This window comes from Struthio camelus, chromosome 19, assembly GCF_040807025.1.
Source record: "Struthio camelus isolate bStrCam1 chromosome 19, bStrCam1.hap1, whole genome shotgun sequence".
NCBI classification, from domain to species: Eukaryota; Metazoa; Chordata; class Aves; order Struthioniformes; family Struthionidae; genus Struthio; species Struthio camelus.
The window spans coordinates 321,205-339,716 of NC_090960.1; the positions used below are offsets into that span (position 1 = coordinate 321,205).

The following is an 18,512-nucleotide window of genomic DNA, read 5'->3' on the forward strand; positions in this document are numbered from 1 at the left end:
AACAGTGGATTGCTACGGATGGAGACCAAACTCCGCTCTGCTGACAAAGACAGCAAGAGAAAACCGAGCAGCAAGCAGGATCATTCTGTCCTGAGTACCATCAGAAAGAAAAGTATGATAAAAGGGCACACACTTATCCCCACCAAATGTCGCAAATCAAAATATTCTGGACACACACCATGTGCCTGTGCAAACAGAGTAAGGCTCTAAGGACAGATATATAATATAGTTAGAACTTAATGGAGAATGAAAAGGATATGACAAATGTAATTTCAAAAAGGAGCAAATGTGGAAAACTCTGCAATATAATGTTCTTAATGAGGGGAAAAAAAAGCAACACTTTTAGTAATAGGAAACCTCAAAATGTTTGTAGAAAGGTAAAAAGTCTTGAAGAATTAAGTAGTACCTCACACTGAATCACTGAAATCAGTGAGAGAAGTAGATTCAACAACAGAAGAAAGAATCTCTTTCATGTTGGTTTCCCTTTCAATGATCAGAGTGAGACTCAAATTAAAATCAGCTGAGAATGTGGCGAAACATGAGGAGATCAAGGAGAGTATAGGTTGCTTCCCCCCCTCAAGCACATGAATGCCAAAAGGTGACCAGGAGAACACTGCCCATCCGCAGGATAGTTGCGGTTAGGAAAGATGACTAGCTGAATTCTCAAAATCCTTTTTCAAAACCTTTAGATTCAGACTGTCAGCCTAACTCAGCAGGGGAAACTACAAAACAAAAGGTGAAAAAGTCGCCCAAGGATACTTCCCATTCACACAGTCAGAACTCATGAGACTTATCCTACTTCATAACACTGTGGTGCTCAGCAGTTATTGCTAACACATTCTATGCAGAGCTCTCTGTCATGTCAGTTACCACTACAACATCCCCTAGTAATGAGCTAGCATATACCATCTGCACTGCAACAGCTGTTCTATCATCAAAAGCTAAACAGCTGAAGTTCTTCCTCATTGTAAAATCCCTTGATCTTAGTACTCTCTGTAGTCCAGCCTCTGAAAAGACTGGCTTTCCCCTATGCCTCGCCCCAGCAGGAAACAATCACCCATCACCTGCTACTATAACAGAAACTGCTCGCTGCAAATCAGCTAATGAAATCCACCTGACAAGCTAGTAAAGTGATACATCCTTGCTCTGCTCCTGAGGCCTCCAACAAGAGAGGCAGAAGCCAGTCCCTGAAGTCAACTTGCCATTTTATGCTCTACTACTCCTGTGTCGGCTACTAAACTGAAGTAGAGCTTTGCAAGTGGCGTACTTAAAGGGTTATGTAAACATTGACACTTGACAGTCTCTTCAGTTATTTGATTCTAGTCTTTGCAGGGAACTTTATAGGAAAAAGCAAAACCTTCAGGACCCTGGCAGCTTGAAAAAAAAAAAAATACTGCAGTATTTTTCTCTGGAAATGAGAAAGTTTCATACAAAATTTGCTATAGAACAGTTGAAGTAGAAATATTTTTCCTCTGCTTTGTTCTTAATTCTGCAGAAGCAGGTCATAGACACACATTCCCCTAAATACATTTGTAAAACATTTCTCAACTTGGTGTCCAAGTATCACAACATCTTACATCTAATGTATTCCTTGTACCTATAAACTGTACTTTCAGTGACTCATTCTCTACCTTTTAATTTGTGCGTCTCATACCTGTGGAGGGAACATGGGAAGATTATAAGAAAATGAATTAATGATAGTGATCAAGGCTGGGTTCATTCTGACTCTTCCTGGAAAGGAGTTTAATGAATGGAGTCCCATTACTTAAAACACTCTCCTTTCAGTATCATGTAATTTAAACATAAGTGTTCTCAGGTACAATATTCCCAGGTACAAAGTTATGTCTGGGGTTTATGGGAGAATCCCTTATGTAGTAGCCAAAATCCATTCAGTCAAGTGAGTGTCTGATTCTGAAGTGACCATACACATCATATAGCATAGCTGTGCTGTGGCCACACTGACTACTCCTATTAGCAAGGTTTCTATTTCATAGCAGGTAAGTCCACAGTCATGCAATGAACCCAACCCGCAGGCGATTATTGTAACAACCATTATGGAAAGACCATCTAAGACAGGGATAAACACTTCTGTCCAGGTAGAAATGAAAGAAAATAATCCTCAGCACTATGGCAATCTGCTTGCACAGTAGTAGATAAAAGTCTGCATAACCGAGTGCACTGTACTACTTTTAGTGCAGTAGCTCCAATAATCTTACGTATCATCATAACGTTCAAAGCTACTTGACATTGTATACATGTGTCAATATCATCTTACATAGTCTTCCTATAATGCGATTTGCATCATATCACAGATTAGCAGTTTAGAACACTATATATATGTATATATATATATATATACACACACACACACACATTTATATACAATCAGTGTCTTACATAACATTTAACATGCGTCTATTTAATTCAATAGAAAGTGACAAAACCAACTGAGCAGGGAAGGAGTCAACCAGCCTACAGAACAGAAACAGAAAGGAAATAGCCATGAAGTTCCAGGAAAATTCATCAAGGACATTTACATTTAGACTCAAAACTCACTTCAAAGAAACGTGTGGTAGGTGGAACCAGAAGTCATTCAGAACTGGGGCAGACACCTGGAAAACTATGATACTCAAATCCTTGAGTAATCCTTAAGAGTAAGAACACAAAGAGTTCCAGATGGAGGGAAGTGGGAGAGCAAACCTTGTAAGCACAGACTAGAATTTAGATCCCTATTTGTTTGAATTGCAACAGTCTATCTTTATTCCTGATCTAAAAGTTAAAACTTTAGCTTTTCTAAATAAAGCATGCAATAGCACAGTGATATGGGACAAGGCGAGTAGGAACAAAACCGACAAGCTCCTGTTGCTGTACTTCCACAGAGATAGCAAATCCAAATAGAGCAACATGTAAAACCAGTCCTGAGGGATGGGTCTGATTTAGCAAAGTCAGGGGCCGAGAACTAATTCCAGACTAGCTACAACAGGTCACACAACTGGATTATACGCAGGTACCAGTTTTTGGAACACACTTCTTCCAACCAACATACCAAATTCCCTCCTACAGAACATAAGTGACAGACACACCCACAGCATCCTAATTCATACATTCAAGTTTCAGATTATGAAAAACAATTAACTTCCTAACTCAACACCAACAACCAAAAAAAGAACTAAAATAGGTCTGCCGTGACTTGGGGCTCTGCAATCAGTTATTCACCGTCAAGGACAGAAAGAAAGCTGTATACAACACTGCAGGAATCCAGAGATCAAGTTCCTAGTATAGAATGGAGTTTGATGAAAGACTGCTGGGCAAACAAGGGAGAGTTGGAAAGAAAATACTGGAAATGCAAATCTAGTGGCAGAAGATAGAGCAGCATAAATAACAACAGATAAGTGAGAGAAGGTGAGGAATACAAACTAAACAGGAATGGAAGTGGGAGAGCTGTGTTAGTTACCATCAAAACTGAGATCTGTGAAAGGATCTGACTGACAGGCAGATATGAAAAACTGTCATTGGTATGACAACATCTGCCAAAGGTATCATCTGCAAGATACTGGAGCAGATGAACAGCTATCTATACCAGTGTGGCTGTTCTTATACGACCCCTTGTCTGCTGTTACTCAGTTAAGACACTGAAGTAGCTGAAAATGCTGCCAAAACCAGAGGGAAAGCTGGTTCCATTTTCCCAGCTATTCTCCCACATATCAGGAAGACCCTACTTGCAGTTGTGTTTATAAATCCCACAGCTGCTAGCCTATTCAATGCAATGCCAGCAAAATATCAGCGTATAGGACAAGTCTCTGGTTAACACAAACCTGAGTGACTTGGGTCTCAAGAAGCACTTAACAGCTGTCACTTAGCCTGGTTTTTTTTTTTTTTCCCCTCATGGGATTAGAAAAGTCTTAGACTCCTAAAAGACTCAACTGCAGTACTACTCTCATATGCTTTCAGGACGAGGTGATCAGGAGATCAAACAAAACAGAAGCAGAAGTTCAATAATGAGTGGGCTTTGCTTACGCTCCAGCAAAGGTCTAGATGTTTTCTACTCCAAGGAAGGGTCCAAGAGTAAAGATACATAACAGAATTCTTCAATCAATTCTCATCACAGGTAACCCTTCCCTCTAAGCAGTTATCTTTGTCTCTGAGCTTTCAGTCGCTGGCCTTTCCCAATTTTCCTAATCTTGTTGTTTACTTCGCCACTTTCAGAGAGTTATCTTTTTCCTCTCTTCCACTCGCAGGAGCTGAATGTGCCCCCTCACAATCAGTCTTTGGCTCCTCACTTTATACTAAAATCTCTAAATGACAGTACCTCCTGGAGAAGTTGTAGCAATCAGTCCAATGCTAACATGCGTATTTTCTCTCTCATCCATTAAAACTGTCCCCTTCCAACTACTTTTGTATTTTGGCTGCTCTGACATCTCCTCTTGGCTGCCTCTTCTTCATCTGAAACTGAGTATGAGTAAATTCATGATATCTAGCCTCACCCAAACCCTCTCCTCCTTTATCATTATTACATTCAAAGCTTCATTATTTACGAAAAATAATTAAGTTTCTAATTCATTCCAAATGATTAACCACCAAAAAAAAAAAAATGTTTCATAAGATTTGCTTTTTATTTCTCACTCCCTTCCCCTTTACATTTCCAACCCACTCTTCATTTTTTCCAAAATTCATGCTTTTCCCTCTATATCTACAGGCATATCATGCATTCATCCTCATCGCAGCTTGACTCTAGTATCTCCTCTAGATTCCCACATACATTCCACTCTCCTCAAAACATTATCTCCCCTCTGCCTTGTCCACCCAATTTAGCGTTTCATTACTACATTTATTGTGCTTATTTGGTTCAATCACGGAACTTACTTTCAATTCCATTCACTATCTTCAAGTTGAAGCTTGTCATCACCTCCAAAATTCTCCAAAATCCTTCTCCCCTAATTCATCCTTAGTCAAATATGACACATTTTCTGCCCCTTCTACTCTGCTTATTCTTCTACCTTGCCCATCTACATGTTAAGATTCTCAATATGCTGTGTTCTCACACAGTGTCCCATGCATAGTATGATCCCTCCTAGCCATCCCATCTGCGGCATACATTACAGTTCTTTGCCCTTTAAAAATAAGCATTCAAAACTTGCAGTCCCTTTCAAAAAGGACACGATTGAACCAGAAACAGACCCCTGTAGAATAGGAGTGAAATCAGACAACTGTTAGGCAAGTATGACAAAATATAAAGGAAGGAAATCAAGACACTTGCAGGTAGGAGAAAGCTTTCTATTTACAGGGTTCCAGGATTTTGTTGTGGTAAGCTGGAAAAGTTCACTCAAAGTTAGGGAGTTTCCTACTGGGAACAAGTTACTGCAAAGTACTTGGAAGAAAAAGCAAAGGAGGACTCTGAGACAAATAGCACAGAAGACACCCCCTTGAAATCCAAACTATGCAATGAATCCTCATTATTTTAGAGTTTCTGGGTTAGGAACCCAGAACCAACAACTAGCCAACCTTACACAAAAATGATCTGAAATTTTTGTTTTATACAAAGCGTCATGCAGCACGGAACACACTCCTGTGCTGGATTATGCAAGCCCACACTGAGATCTTTGTGCTGGATCTTGTGACTCCAGTCCGAGGCTCCTACCTCCCACAGTCATTTTGCAGCAGTAACTCAGTAAGTTCTAAAGGCTCACGCTTGAGGAAAGGCGGAAAAAAATCTTGCCTCCCGACTGGAAGCTTGGAACAAAACAGCACCTAAAAGACTACCATTAGCATACCATAGCAGTCTGTGTAAGCTTGGACTTCTTCAGACAATCCAGGACAGCTAGTCATCCCTACCTTATTGCTAGCCTTGATGCTTCAAAGCAGGACTAGCTATATCCCTACAGGAATCCTTCAGAGTCTGGAAAAGGAACATTTGATACGTCCTAAAAACAAAACTAGATAAAAGTGCACAAAACAAAGGACTGCTGAGACAAGGAGGAAACAGTAGACTGTTTATAGCTTGCAGTTCTTCCCTGGAATCACAGAAAGGGGCAAAAACAACCAGAGGAACAAAAGCTTGAACCTCGAGTTGCCTATCATGAAAGGTGAATGATCACCATTTCGGAGGAGAGAAGCTGAAGCACAATGGAATACGCATCCTCAAACAGACCCATAGGAGGGCACACTAATTTGACTTACATAACCTCACTTCATTCATCTTTCCAAAGTTTCTTTCTACTTCAATCCAAGGAACAATACAGATTGAAGACCCTGCTAAAAACGTGTGGAAAATACCTGAACATAGCGAACAATACCAGAAAAAAAGCAAAGGTCACAGTCATTGTCAAAATCGTCCTCATCTGTCCAGACTGCAATCACTGCCTATGTGAAGCAGCCTACAAAGCAGCTGAAGCTGCCCGACAGGCAAGAGTGTGAGACAGAAAAGCAACAATGCTCCCATGCCTGATGCTAAAAGGGTGTACGCTGCTTGGGCCCTCAACCAGTCTCTGTAGAACACACTCAAAGCAAAGATTCCCCAGAGACTTATTTTTGTATAACTCTTGGAAGTCAGCAGGCTCCTCCTCCAGCTGCTGCTAATCCATTACATGCATTCACTGAGGCAAGCACACACATCAAACACAATGTCACTTCTTTGATGTGCTGTTCTTCAGAAGGGGAACGGCAGGCAGATTAGATTCCTTCATGTAGTGATCTGACAGGGCCTGTAAACATCTTGTGCAAGGACTGCCGCACGCTGAGAGGAGGAGCAGCCTGGAATAGCTTCCAGACCTTCTTCAGACCCAATTAGCCTAGATGGACGCTGGAGACCCAGGGGAAATTCCAGTGGATTTAGAATACTTCCCCTCACGCACTTACAGCAGCTGAGCATTCCAGGAAAATGTCTCCAATTGGAAAGTCCAAGGAAGGATTCAGCAAAAGTCAACAGCTAGTTGACTAGTTAGTCCACTAAGTCGCTACACGCTGAAAAGCGGCACTGCTCATGAAATCTATATGGATGGCTATACAGATCCAGCTCGCTGTCATTAAGTCGCCCCCAGCATCTTTGCCACTCATTGAATTTAATAAGTCTGCAAATATCATCCAAATATCTGAATCCAGCTTCCAGAGGGCAGAAAAGAACAGCTGTGTCTTATGAACTGAAGCTAATAATACTTAGCACCCTGTGGCAGTTAAATTCTTCAAAGAGCGGTATGTACTTTAACTAGTAGTGTTACAATAACCTATAACAAATAAAAACACTCCAAAGGAATAAAATTATATAAGAAAACTCAAATCTTAAACTAAGGAAAAACTAATGTCTAAGAAAGCCACATAAGGGCTATTTATCATTCTCTGCAATTTACCCCTACCAGGCGAGCAGTTCCCCAACTGGAATAGGCACCACTTCTCCCATAGGGCAAAGTATGTTGCAAGGTACAACAGGGGCCTTAAAAACATCCAGAAAAACTGTACTTGGCTTTCGCCTCTCCATTCCCCTCTTACCTACTCCCTTCCTCTTTCCCACCTCAAAAAAAAAAAAAAAAAAACCCAACCCACACCTTACTCTCTAGCGTTTACATGAAGGCTGTCCTTTTTGACTTTAAAGTAAATTCTACAGAATGGACCTGGTCCCCCACCCATTAAGAAAAAGAAGAAAAGAGGAGAATAAGAGATACATTTATATAGTTCTAGGGTCACTAGACTACCTCAAGCATTTCCTCAGACTATGGTTCGATAACACAAAAACATTGAGTAGCAATACTGACATAAGCCATTTCTACCCATCATGCTGCTTCCCTCTTTTGTATTGTTTCAGATACGCTACACTTCTCACAACTGTCTATGAGAGACAACTGTGAACTGGATGAGAAAACTGATCTACCTGAGAGATAACATAGAGGAAAAATACTACTTTTCAGTTGAATCAACTACTTGAGTCAATTCCCTCACAAAGCTACACAAATACTGTCACCAGCACAGAGAAGGGAGGTGAGGAGAGTTAGAAAGGAAGGCTGGAAGCAAGCAGTAACTGCTCAATCCACTGCTGCCACCTGAAGTTGCTTCTGACCTGCCCCCCACCCCAGGATCCCAAATCCCTCCCTTCGGCCAGCACTAGGCACTCCTTGGATCTTATTATGAGCCAGTCAATAGGCTAAGCTGGCAGAAAACTAATACCCCATCATTGGAAGGTTGGAAGATGTAGCTCCTCTGCCCTGGAAACAGCTGCAGAACAGCTCCAGGCACTCCACCCGACTGTGTTACCCTGATTTAAGGAGCTACCTTTAGCCAATTCAACCCCCTCGCCCCCATTACCTGGCCACCTGTACTTCTTGGGCTAATTCAATTGCAGTGTAGAATAAGCAACTTTAAACTTCAGCGATTATGCTAGTGCACGTTAGTCTGCAGTATGGGCTAAAACATACCTGTCAGTTACTATGACTCAGCTGACAGGTGACGATGCATCATTTTGCATCTTGTAACTGTATCCTAAAAGGTCGGGCTTATCCGAACACTATTGTACCATCACCTCTTCCTTGTGATCATTCATTTCATAGCTTTTTCAGTACCACAGTCTTGGAGACTTTGGAAGTTTTGACAGAGAAGGCTACTGTCTCTTCAGATGAGTATTTAAGCGGTTTCAGAAATTAACAAAAATAGTTCCTAGTTACACAACACTGTTGCACAGCATCTGTGCAGTGAAGCAAGAGCTTCAAACGCAAAAGAAGTAAAAAGTTCCTTTGTCAAGTCAGAAACAGCCTAGAGCAACTGGCAGAAGGTGAGGAATGTAAGAGAAAGAACAAGCTAGAAAGACAGGATTGAAAAGACATTTTTATCACGAGGTAGGTAAATGCAAATACAATAGGAAAAAGTTGAAATTTTGTTCAGAATGGAATGGCCGTCACAACTTCAAGACTATCTTTCAAGCCACACACACACGTAAAAATAAAGTCTTTGGAGAAGAGTTTATTAGTTTGACGTTTCAAAACAATACAGCAATTTTAAGTCAAAACTAAAGACAGAAGGAAGCACTGAACGTAGACTGCACTCAAATAAGACAACTTCTAACCCATATAGATATTAAATAAATGTAAACCCAGGTAGAACATGAGACCAAGAATAGACTAGGAGTTCTTCCATTTAAATAGGATCTAATCAGCCATTTGAAGATGCCACATTAACCAGATGAGAACTTCAGGTTTCCTTGAAGAACCTAGACATATCCCCGCCCCCAAGGCCATAGTACCTTGATTAAAAAATAACCCCCTCCATCACAAGGAACTGCAGAGCTGAAATGCTGGGCAGATGACTAAGTTGATCTAGACTAGTTTCTCATCTCTGGCAATACCTAGCACTTCAAAGAAGTTTGTGTAAAATATAAAAAACATATCTGGGTATAGTTTATTCCTAGCCTTAGCAGTTCCTTAGCACTTTATGCCCTGAAGCAAAAGTGCTACTCCAGGATTAAAAAAAAAAAATAATGAAACTATGGATTGTCAAATTTGAAAGAGCAAGGGAAAGATAAGTGTGCGTTGTAAAGGGAAAAACATAGTCAAATAAAGGCAAATTCTACAAATCTGTAGGTTTTAACTGGATCACGCTAATGACAACCAGCTGCTGTCACGCAGGAATACATACAAAAAAGTACTTTTTCCTTGAATTGCTCACCTGGTCTTTGCAAAATGGTTGAGAAGCTCCCACAAAGTCTGTTGACAAAGAAAGGTGTCCTGTAAACGGGAGCCATCATCTAAATGTAATGCAATCCGAACCTATAGGGAAAATACACTGAATTAACCTGAAAATTGAAGGAAACTTCGTTTCTCATAACAACCTTTTCTTCAAGCATTTCAACTATCTCTAGAACCTGTTATCCATCAAGATGCGACTTCTTCTCAGCACTTGCTGCAAATGATTACATTAGTTAAAAAATGCTGAAGGGTATTCAATATATTGTTTTAGAAATTGGTATTTAGAATAATTCTATTGTAACATGAATATAAATGTTAAAGTTTTTAACTCTCTAGTAAAGAGCTTCATTTGGGAAGTTCATTGGTATTTCAGTCTTCTCTCACATCACTGAAAACGTAATATAGCTGTATGACTTGAGTTAGTAAGGCTTAGGAAGTTGCTTTCAGAGTCCAAGTCCACAGAACCCATTCAGCACTGCAAAAAATTATCACTTCAGCAATCTCACATGAGGCATATTCCTCTCATCTGGACAACCTATAATATATTCTCAGGCAGTAGGAATGCATTGAATGATACTGGCTAGAAATATTTATGGGCATATCAGACAACATTTTTAAAACTTTTATATGGCCAGGCCTAAAGTTACAGAGCTAAATAAATATAATATGAGGATTAGAACTCAATTCTCCTAACTCCAGTCTCCTGCTCATATTTGTACTGAAGTACAATGCAGATTGTACCACAAAATACGGAGCCTAATCTCTAGATTAAATCAGTCCACAAGGAAAAAAAAAACAAAACAAAACAGAAAAACCACAGTTGAGTTCTTAGACCTTGAAAATAAAGACTCTTCTCCATACTTATCAGTGAACTAAAAATATATGTACAATCCAATGCACTGTTAATTCTACTTTCACAACAGAGCATGTATTTGGGGAAATATTTAAGAGGTCAAACTAGGAAAGTAGTCTATAGATTAATCATGGTCACATCTGACCCAATCCTGAGCGATATTGTAGTTCAAAACTATTTCCTCTGCAACTTTAGCAGTATTTTGTGTAAAACTAATGTCTCAAGATTTAACTTTGAACACTGCTGTGCCTCATACCATACAAATGTACCATATCTGTTCTAAGAGTTTACTTTTTGAGTAAATTAGGTGCAGAAATTGAGACAAATTACTGGAATGGCTTATTGTTGTTACTAACTCTGTCTACAGAAACAGCAGGCCAAACAAGTTTCACTGTAACTCAGACATCCACCAGCCTGCCTAGTATAGCTCTTCAAAGACTTCTCCACACTCTAGACTCCATTTCCCTGTGAATTATCTCGAAGAACTCTGGAGGATATCCATTTGACTACAAAAATTTTTTAAGACAAAGTATATTCCTGGCTTCCAAGTAATCATAAGTGACAAGAAAAAAGGGGCTCTTATTAAAAAAAAAAAAAAACTTCTGTCTTCTGAATCAAGAGAGGTAAGAAGAATCACACTATGTTTTCCAAATAATATAATGTTTGTGGAGATCAAAAAGCATCTCTGCAAGCTCAATAACATTGATCCTCATTTCCATAATCATATCAATTCACAGTCAAAGAGAAATCACAAGTTCACAGAAATGTTGAGGAGGAGGTGTGGCTAAATAGCCTCAAAAGGCCTGCAGAGTCTAAGTTCTAGCTTCAAAAGAAAGGAGAGACACTAGAAGGGAAGAGCACATTTCCGAGTCTCTAGACAGACTGGAAGCAAGTATATCTGCCAATTATTGAGTCAGAAGATGTAGAGAAAGAAGAGAAAGGACTCAGACCAAAGCCTATGGAGCTTCTAAAGAAAGTAAACAGGAGTACAGAAGACCTTTTGAACAAGCAATTGGAGAAGATCAAATGAGAACAAGAGAGGACACACTCATTAATTCAAAAGGAGACCCATTCACAGAAAGGTGGTCAAAAGTATTGAAAGCAGCCGACAGACTGAAGGGGAATAAGGCTACACTACTCGGGGAATAAGGCTACACTACTCGTTCTGAGTCTCAGCTATAAAAAAAAAAAAAGTTATTGAGAACTCTGAAGAGAACAGTTTCAGTGCAAGCGTCAGATTCGCCCTGCAAAAAAGTCCAAGGCAAAATTTGAAGACTACAGATAATGACTGTAGAAAGCATATTTGGTAAACTTAAGAAAGAGCTGGAGGGGACAAATGGCAACACAAGTAGATTTTCTAAGACTTCTCTGGGCTTTTTACCCCAATTTTCTGCTAGTTGCTCATTTGTCAACATGGCAAAACAAAGAAGCAGGGAGAAAGCTTAATCACCACAGTAGTTTTGCATTCAGTTCAGGATAAAATGAACGCTAGAATCATTATCTTTGCTCTAGGAGTCAGTTCCACAACGCGAGATCTCTCTTCTGAACATTCTTCACTCACTCTTTCAGCACCGTTCAGCTTATGCACTGTTCTAAGAGGATGTGCCAAAGGTAGTCAAGCTCTCTGAGGAAGAGAATAAAAATCTCACCTAACATATCTCAGTTTCAGAGGATGCTGATTAAAAAGACAGATCCTGAACTGAACTATATTCACAGAAAGACTAATGCAAGAATCCCAAATAACAGGTTCATACCTTGGGTCCTCACAAGCAATTGAGATGTTCTGTTTTACACTAGCTGAAACTTTACAGCAAGGGATTTCACAGCTATATAAAATGAATTCCAATAACCCAGAGAGGAGGTCATGAACTCACTGATGCAGCTGCATAAACTAAAATACCAACAGAGGTCTGCAGACTAAGTACTGATTTGGTAAAGAACTTCCCCAAGGCAGAACAAACAGCATACTTGCACATCTACACAGAGAAATAACGAACATAAATAAAAAGGATAAATTTGAGCTAAGATTTTGAAGATCTAACCAACTATTATTGAGTCCAAAATGACTACACATGCAACTTGCAACGCTAATGCTTCCTCACTACCAAATTTTAACACACAATTTAAGAGTAAATCAAAATCTCAAAAATAATTCCCAGCTTTCAATTACCAAGTTCTTAAACACCTGCAGATGGCATTAGAATAGAAAGCAAGGGACCAGCTGCCTGTTCTAACAGGCTTTTCCCAATCTGGAGAGTGAAGATTCACATTTGTGAGCAGATGCTCATGCAGCGTCTACATAATCTTCTGAGAATTGGGGGGGAAGATAAAAAAAAACAAAAACAAATACACTGAGGACAGCCCTGAAGAACTTTAAACTCCTAATGACTCTAAAGGAAAAATTTAGCACCTGACCATGCAAGGGAGAATGGCAAAGCACTTCAAATTGTAATCCTTCAAGCTGTAATGCTTACCTTTCAGAGAACATTCAGCCTTCTTTCTCAAAAGAACTACCCCTTTAAGTATGCCAAATTAGCTGACCTGGCTAAAAAAAGTAAACAAGAGTACCTATTGGGCAGTATCTAGTGTTTCTAGTCAACTACCATTTTCTGAAGTCCCCAAAATCAGCCTTATTCAGGAGACTGGGAAGGACATAAGCCTAGGACACCAACAGGAGTTTTCTTCCAATTGGAGTTTTCATATGACACTGCCAACAACATCAGTGCAAAAATCTACTTTTTTTTTCTCTCTCTTTTTTTTTTTTTTTAAAGAGATAGATATGAAAAAATAGACACCACACACTCCAGCAATCTACAGTGATTGCCTTTGGTGGACTGTGTTTGTCATCTACCTCAGCTCCTGCACTCACAGTACTAGAAACTGATCTGCTGGAGCCAGCAATTTTTCTGCATGAAGGAAATAGCGGCATCATCAGCAACTAGCCAACAGAACTAAGTAGTTTCATCCCATCACTAACATGACCTCCTGTTTCTTCTATGCTAAAGACAAGCCTTAGATTACTCTCAGCTACAGCAGAGTGATGACAGCTGACATCACCATTCTATTAGAATCCAGCCCAGAAATTCAGACTGCCAGTTGCATCAGTTTTTGGGCAACAGTTCAAAGCTAAACTTGTCACGAAAATCATATTCAGTCAATTAGAAAATAAAAGTCTTTTTAAAAATCCCAGGCTCTATATAAAATATTACAGAGACCAGAGCCAATTATTTTCTAAGTTTACAAACATATAAGCAAAAGGCTAACAGCTTTATCACTAGAACTGTACTGATGGTGCTCCTAGATCACCTGCCATCGCAAGGGGAATTTGTTCAACTTTTCACTAAAGACATCTCTTACAGGAATCAAGGATTTTTACAAGCAGAGGCAAATCTAAAAACATTTTAAAATATCAAATCTGCTGAACAAATCAATAATTTATCAAAATCTGTATTCTATCTCTAGGGCTAACTACTACCAAATGCTCCACAGGAAAGCATATCTATTTCCATGCACCTTATCTCAACAAAGGAGCCGATAACAAAAGGCACAGAAGCATGTTCATCCCCACACTACTGCAACCAGCCTGTACAATTGAGTTCACAGCTTGACTGCCCTTACATTAGGGCATAACACTAGTGTCAATTCTAGTCATGGAGTTATCCAGTTGTTTTAAACTTCCTGCAGTATTTGACACCGATTCCTGTGGCAAGGAATTCTTTCAGTCAGCTCTATTTTCTACAAAGTATTTTCTTGCATTGGCCTTAAAATTCTTCCAAGAAAGATCTCTGTTCTGAGTTTATGGGGCAGCAACTCCGTTCAGACAGCACCCTTGACAAGCCTATCTGCTTTTTTCTTTTTTTTTTTTTTTTAAAACTCTTTAAAATAGCCACAAACAGTTCAAGGGAGGCCTCGTTCCTATAGACTCTTCTGCTGAAACACAACAAAACAGTAACAGCTTAAACTTCCACGAGCTCTTCTCTTTTGCAAGCTAAGTAGTGATTCCAAATTACCACCTCTCTCATATATGCAGTCCTTCTCACACTTTCTGATACACTGGGTATATCTTCTTGAAACAAAATCATTGTTTTCCTGCGGTAGGACATCCCTCAAACTGTATGTAAACGTCAGATAAAGTCATCACTTTACCATTTGGACAGAACTGCTTCCCTCTGGAACAGAAACTCAATGCCATCCCAACCCTTTGTAGCTAAAAATCATAGCAGATGCTACCAGTCTGTGTTTTTTGTTTTTGTTTGCTTGTTTTTAATTAAATACATCATTTGGAGCACAAACTTCCTTCGGACACAAAAGTCAAAAAGAAAACATTAGTGCACAAAACAAAGCACAAGGAGGTTTTACAGAGAGAAACGCGGACAGCAAGGATCCTAAGAACTACACAGCACACCTATAATGAACAAGAGCAGAGGTTCCAAAACCTTCCTACAGCGTGAAGAAGTTCACATTTAAGAATGTGTGCAAGTTAATGCTTGTGCTAAGGCAACTGCTTGTAACAAAACAAGACTAACAATTCAGAAGGGGGGCATAAGGGATTAGTGTTAACAGATCTGAAAACTTTCACAAAACTTGAGAAACTTTCATTAGGCAAGTCAGTAAGAAGAGGGATTGCTGTTGGTTATGGATAAATCTTCATTTCCAGATTGCTTAAACAAGATCATATATCATTTTTATCACACAAAATGATGTGTTAAAGCTCATTAACAACTACGCATTATTTTAAAAGTTATGCCTCCAGCTGCTGGACATGCACAAGAAGATTTAAAAATCTCATGAATAAGTGCGACAAAAATTCTTACAGAACACTTTGCAAATTATGCACTTTGAAAAGGCATATTCAACCACTGCTAAACACAGCATACCTCAGGAAAAAAAACTCTAAAGCTATATGAACACACTGTGAACAGCAATGCTGGGAAAGAAACAAAAGAAAAGCCTGTAACAGTTTGATATTTTAGTTAAACCTTACAGAGGCAGACTATTGCAACTGAAATAAAAATTAGGAGAGAGAACTAAATTAATAACTCAGCTGCTGAGCAAAGTCATCAGTGATCTTTAATAAATGATAAATATGTAAGACCTTAGTTTTTCACCTCCCCAAAAGATCCTCGCCTCCTATAGCTCAAAGCTGCAACTCCACCATTGTATGGACTGTAAGCAAGGACTTCAGCTACTTAATTACTCCAAACTATTTTCCACTACACCTCCAACTATTCTTTGTGTGGTTTTCCATTCAAGCACTGGCCAAGCCTAATCATGCTCTGATCATTAGATCTCACAAGATCATATCTAGCATGACTGAAGAGTGAATACATCAGGTTTTGTTGTGAGACGGACATACCACATTTCCCGTTCCCACTCTGTTACACGAGACTGGCACCATCTCCAGCTTGGCGTTGTTGGGCAGTCTGGCAAATCTCCACTGCAGAGAGAGATCCAACATACTCCTCTGAAACCTGAAAGAAGAACAAACCCAATGAAGACACCAAGAACCATCACATGCCACCTTCAGAACACTTGAGGGATGAGCAGTGGTGCGAAGTCCAGGTCTGGAGCTAGAGAATTCTCCCACAGGGTGACTAGACGTCACGGAGCAGGAGTCTCCAATGTACAACTGGTAATTCAGGAAACAGTCATCACAAAAATGATCCTGCGTTCCAAAAACCTGCAGTTTGTGGAGGTTGCAGATTGTACAAATGGTCATATATATCTCTCTCCACAGACTTTAAGAGATAAATAACAACTCAATACATATTCATGCTTTGGGTTCTATGCTAAAATAAAAGATATTATTTTCTGTCAGTCAAATGAGAAACTTCTTGATTACTGTACTGTAACAGTCAAAACACCAGGTAAGAGAGGAAAAGAGTCTTATCAAAGTGCGAACTAGCAGATGTGTGTGTGGAGGGGCACTTTCACGGAAGTTACACAGGATCTCAGTACCTATCCCAAAAGCGAAGGGAATTTTCAGGGGGAAAATCTGCATGGAGTAATTTAAACAAAACTAGTCTGAACCATGCCATAGGGCTCTCTCTCCCTAGTGAAAATCATACAATTTCCTCACATATACCTAACACCCACACAGCTACGGCAAAGGTGAAAGCAAAGACCAACCTCAGCCAATAGCTCGAGGACCGTTTAGGTTCCTCCAGGTCAAAGCAGGCTGGTGCCAGGCGACTCCCGCCACGGAGGGGTTTCCCGAGGGGGCCCCCCGGGACACACCAGGAGCAGGGGGGGCCGCGAGGAAAGGCCGGAACCGGCTCCCGCGGCGGCGGGGCGGGAAGGGCCTGAGGCCCGCGGCGGAGCCGGGAGACTGGACGGCGCCGGGCGGGGGGGCGCCAGGGCCCCCCCGGGAGGGCGCCAAGGTCCCTGGGGGGGGAGGGAGGGAGGGCGCCAGGGCCCCCCCGGGAGGGCGCCAAGACCCCCCGGGAGCGGGAGGGCGCCAGGGCCCCCCCGGGAGGGCGCCAAGGTCCCTGGGGGGGGGGAGGGCGCCAGGGCCCCCCCGGGAGCGGGGCAGGGGACCAGGCCGCGGGCACCGGGCGCGCGCGGCCCTGACAGGCGGCCGGCGGCTCCCAGCGCCGGGTCCCGCCCGCCGCGGTGCGGTGCGGTGCGGTGTGGTGCGGCGCGGCACCGGCGCCCGCCAGAGCGACCCCAGCAGCGCGACTCACTTGAGGCCGAACTCGTCGGGGCTGACGCCCTGCTTCCTGCAGACCTCCTCGAGGACCTGCCGAGAGGACCGAGCCGTCAGCGGCCGCCGCGGTGCAGCGCGGCCCTGCCGCCCGCCCCGGCCCCGGCCCCGGCCCCGGCCCCGGCCCCGCACCCACCTGCAGCAGCGCCGTGCCGGGCCCCACCCGCACCGTGACCCGCCGCCCGCTGGGGGCCAGCACCGACACCGCGGAGCCCCCCCCGCCCGCCGCCGCCGCCATCTTCCCGCGCGCCCGCCCTCACCGCCTGCCGCCGCGGCGCGGGGCGGAGCGCGACCGCGGCCGCCCCCTGCCGCCGCCCCGCCCTCCGCCACCGGCCGGGCCGGGCCGGGCCGAGTCAGGGCGCCGCCGCCGCGGGCCGGGGTGCCGCGCCGCGCTGCCCTGCCCTGCGCGGGGAGCCGCGGGCCGGGCCGGGCCGGGCCGGGCCGTGCTGTGCTCTCGCTGGCCCCGAGCGTGTCGGCGCCCAGGCCCGGCCGGCGATGCGCTCGCCACCCCACTCCGCCGACGGGCTCCAGAGCCACACCTGCAGCAGTCATCCTTTTTCTTTAATTAACGTTTCCAGCAGCTGTTGATAGCATGCCCGCCTTTCCTTTCTGTTTCCGGTGTTATAACCAGTCAGCTGAGCTTCGCTGCACTAGGAGGGACCCCTCCGTGCGGCGTGACCTCTGCCTGCGGACGCGGGCTTGGGCAGGTGGGTCCCGGGAAGGCCCCGGTGCCCCCGCGCAGCGGCCCCCCGGGAGCGCCAGGGTCACGGTGCTTTGCCCCAAGCTGGACGGTCACTTGGGGATGCCACAGCCACATGCTAAGCGAATGGCAAGAAATCTCCTTCGCAGATTTCAGCTCTTGACCCTTTAGTAAGTGGTGATGGCAGAGTGACTAAGGACCGAAAATACCTGTATGTGCAACGAAGATGCTCCTTGGCAAAACACAAAAGCTATCGTGGCAGCCACGTTTCAGAGAGAAAAGGAGAGCGTCTGACTACGCTGCCATTGCCAGATGAGTCTCTGAGCAGTGTCACAAGCAGGACACTGCTGGTAGGACACATGGGAGCTTGCCACTGTCTACGGAAGACAATTTCTCCAGAAATTCTCTGGGCTATTTCTTTTGGAGCCTTTCCCCTTACTCTTAGCACCACCTTTTTGGCATTGAAGGCGTTCTCAAGAGATTCAGCTACAGTCTGTTTTGTTTGCTCCTATCATAAAGAACTTTTAGTTCTGGTAACCACTGGAATTTATTTAGCTTAAGTTGTTACCGCATTCCAAATATTTCCTCTGC

General features: G+C 42.7%; 1 protein-coding gene across 5 annotated transcripts in view; it reads right to left on the reverse strand.

The window, feature by feature from the left end:
- ASPSCR1 (ASPSCR1 tether for SLC2A4, UBX domain containing) overlaps positions 1 to 17,873 on the reverse strand; it is a 59,872-nt gene extending 41,999 nt beyond the window's left edge. The window contains exons 1-4 of one of the 5 annotated variants that reach the window (XM_068913985.1): positions 17,761 to 17,873; positions 17,202 to 17,257; positions 15,875 to 15,989; positions 9,646 to 9,746 (exon numbers count right to left, since the gene is read on the reverse strand). In XM_068913985.1, the coding sequence (XP_068770086.1) occupies positions 9,646 to 9,746; positions 15,875 to 15,976 (203 nt within the window). In that variant the 5' untranslated portion in view covers positions 15,977 to 15,989; positions 17,202 to 17,257; positions 17,761 to 17,873. The other 4 variants (XM_068913984.1, XM_068913983.1, XM_068913987.1 and 1 more) reach the window with 4 other exon arrangements.
- Positions 17,874 to 18,512: the final 639 nt, after the last annotated feature.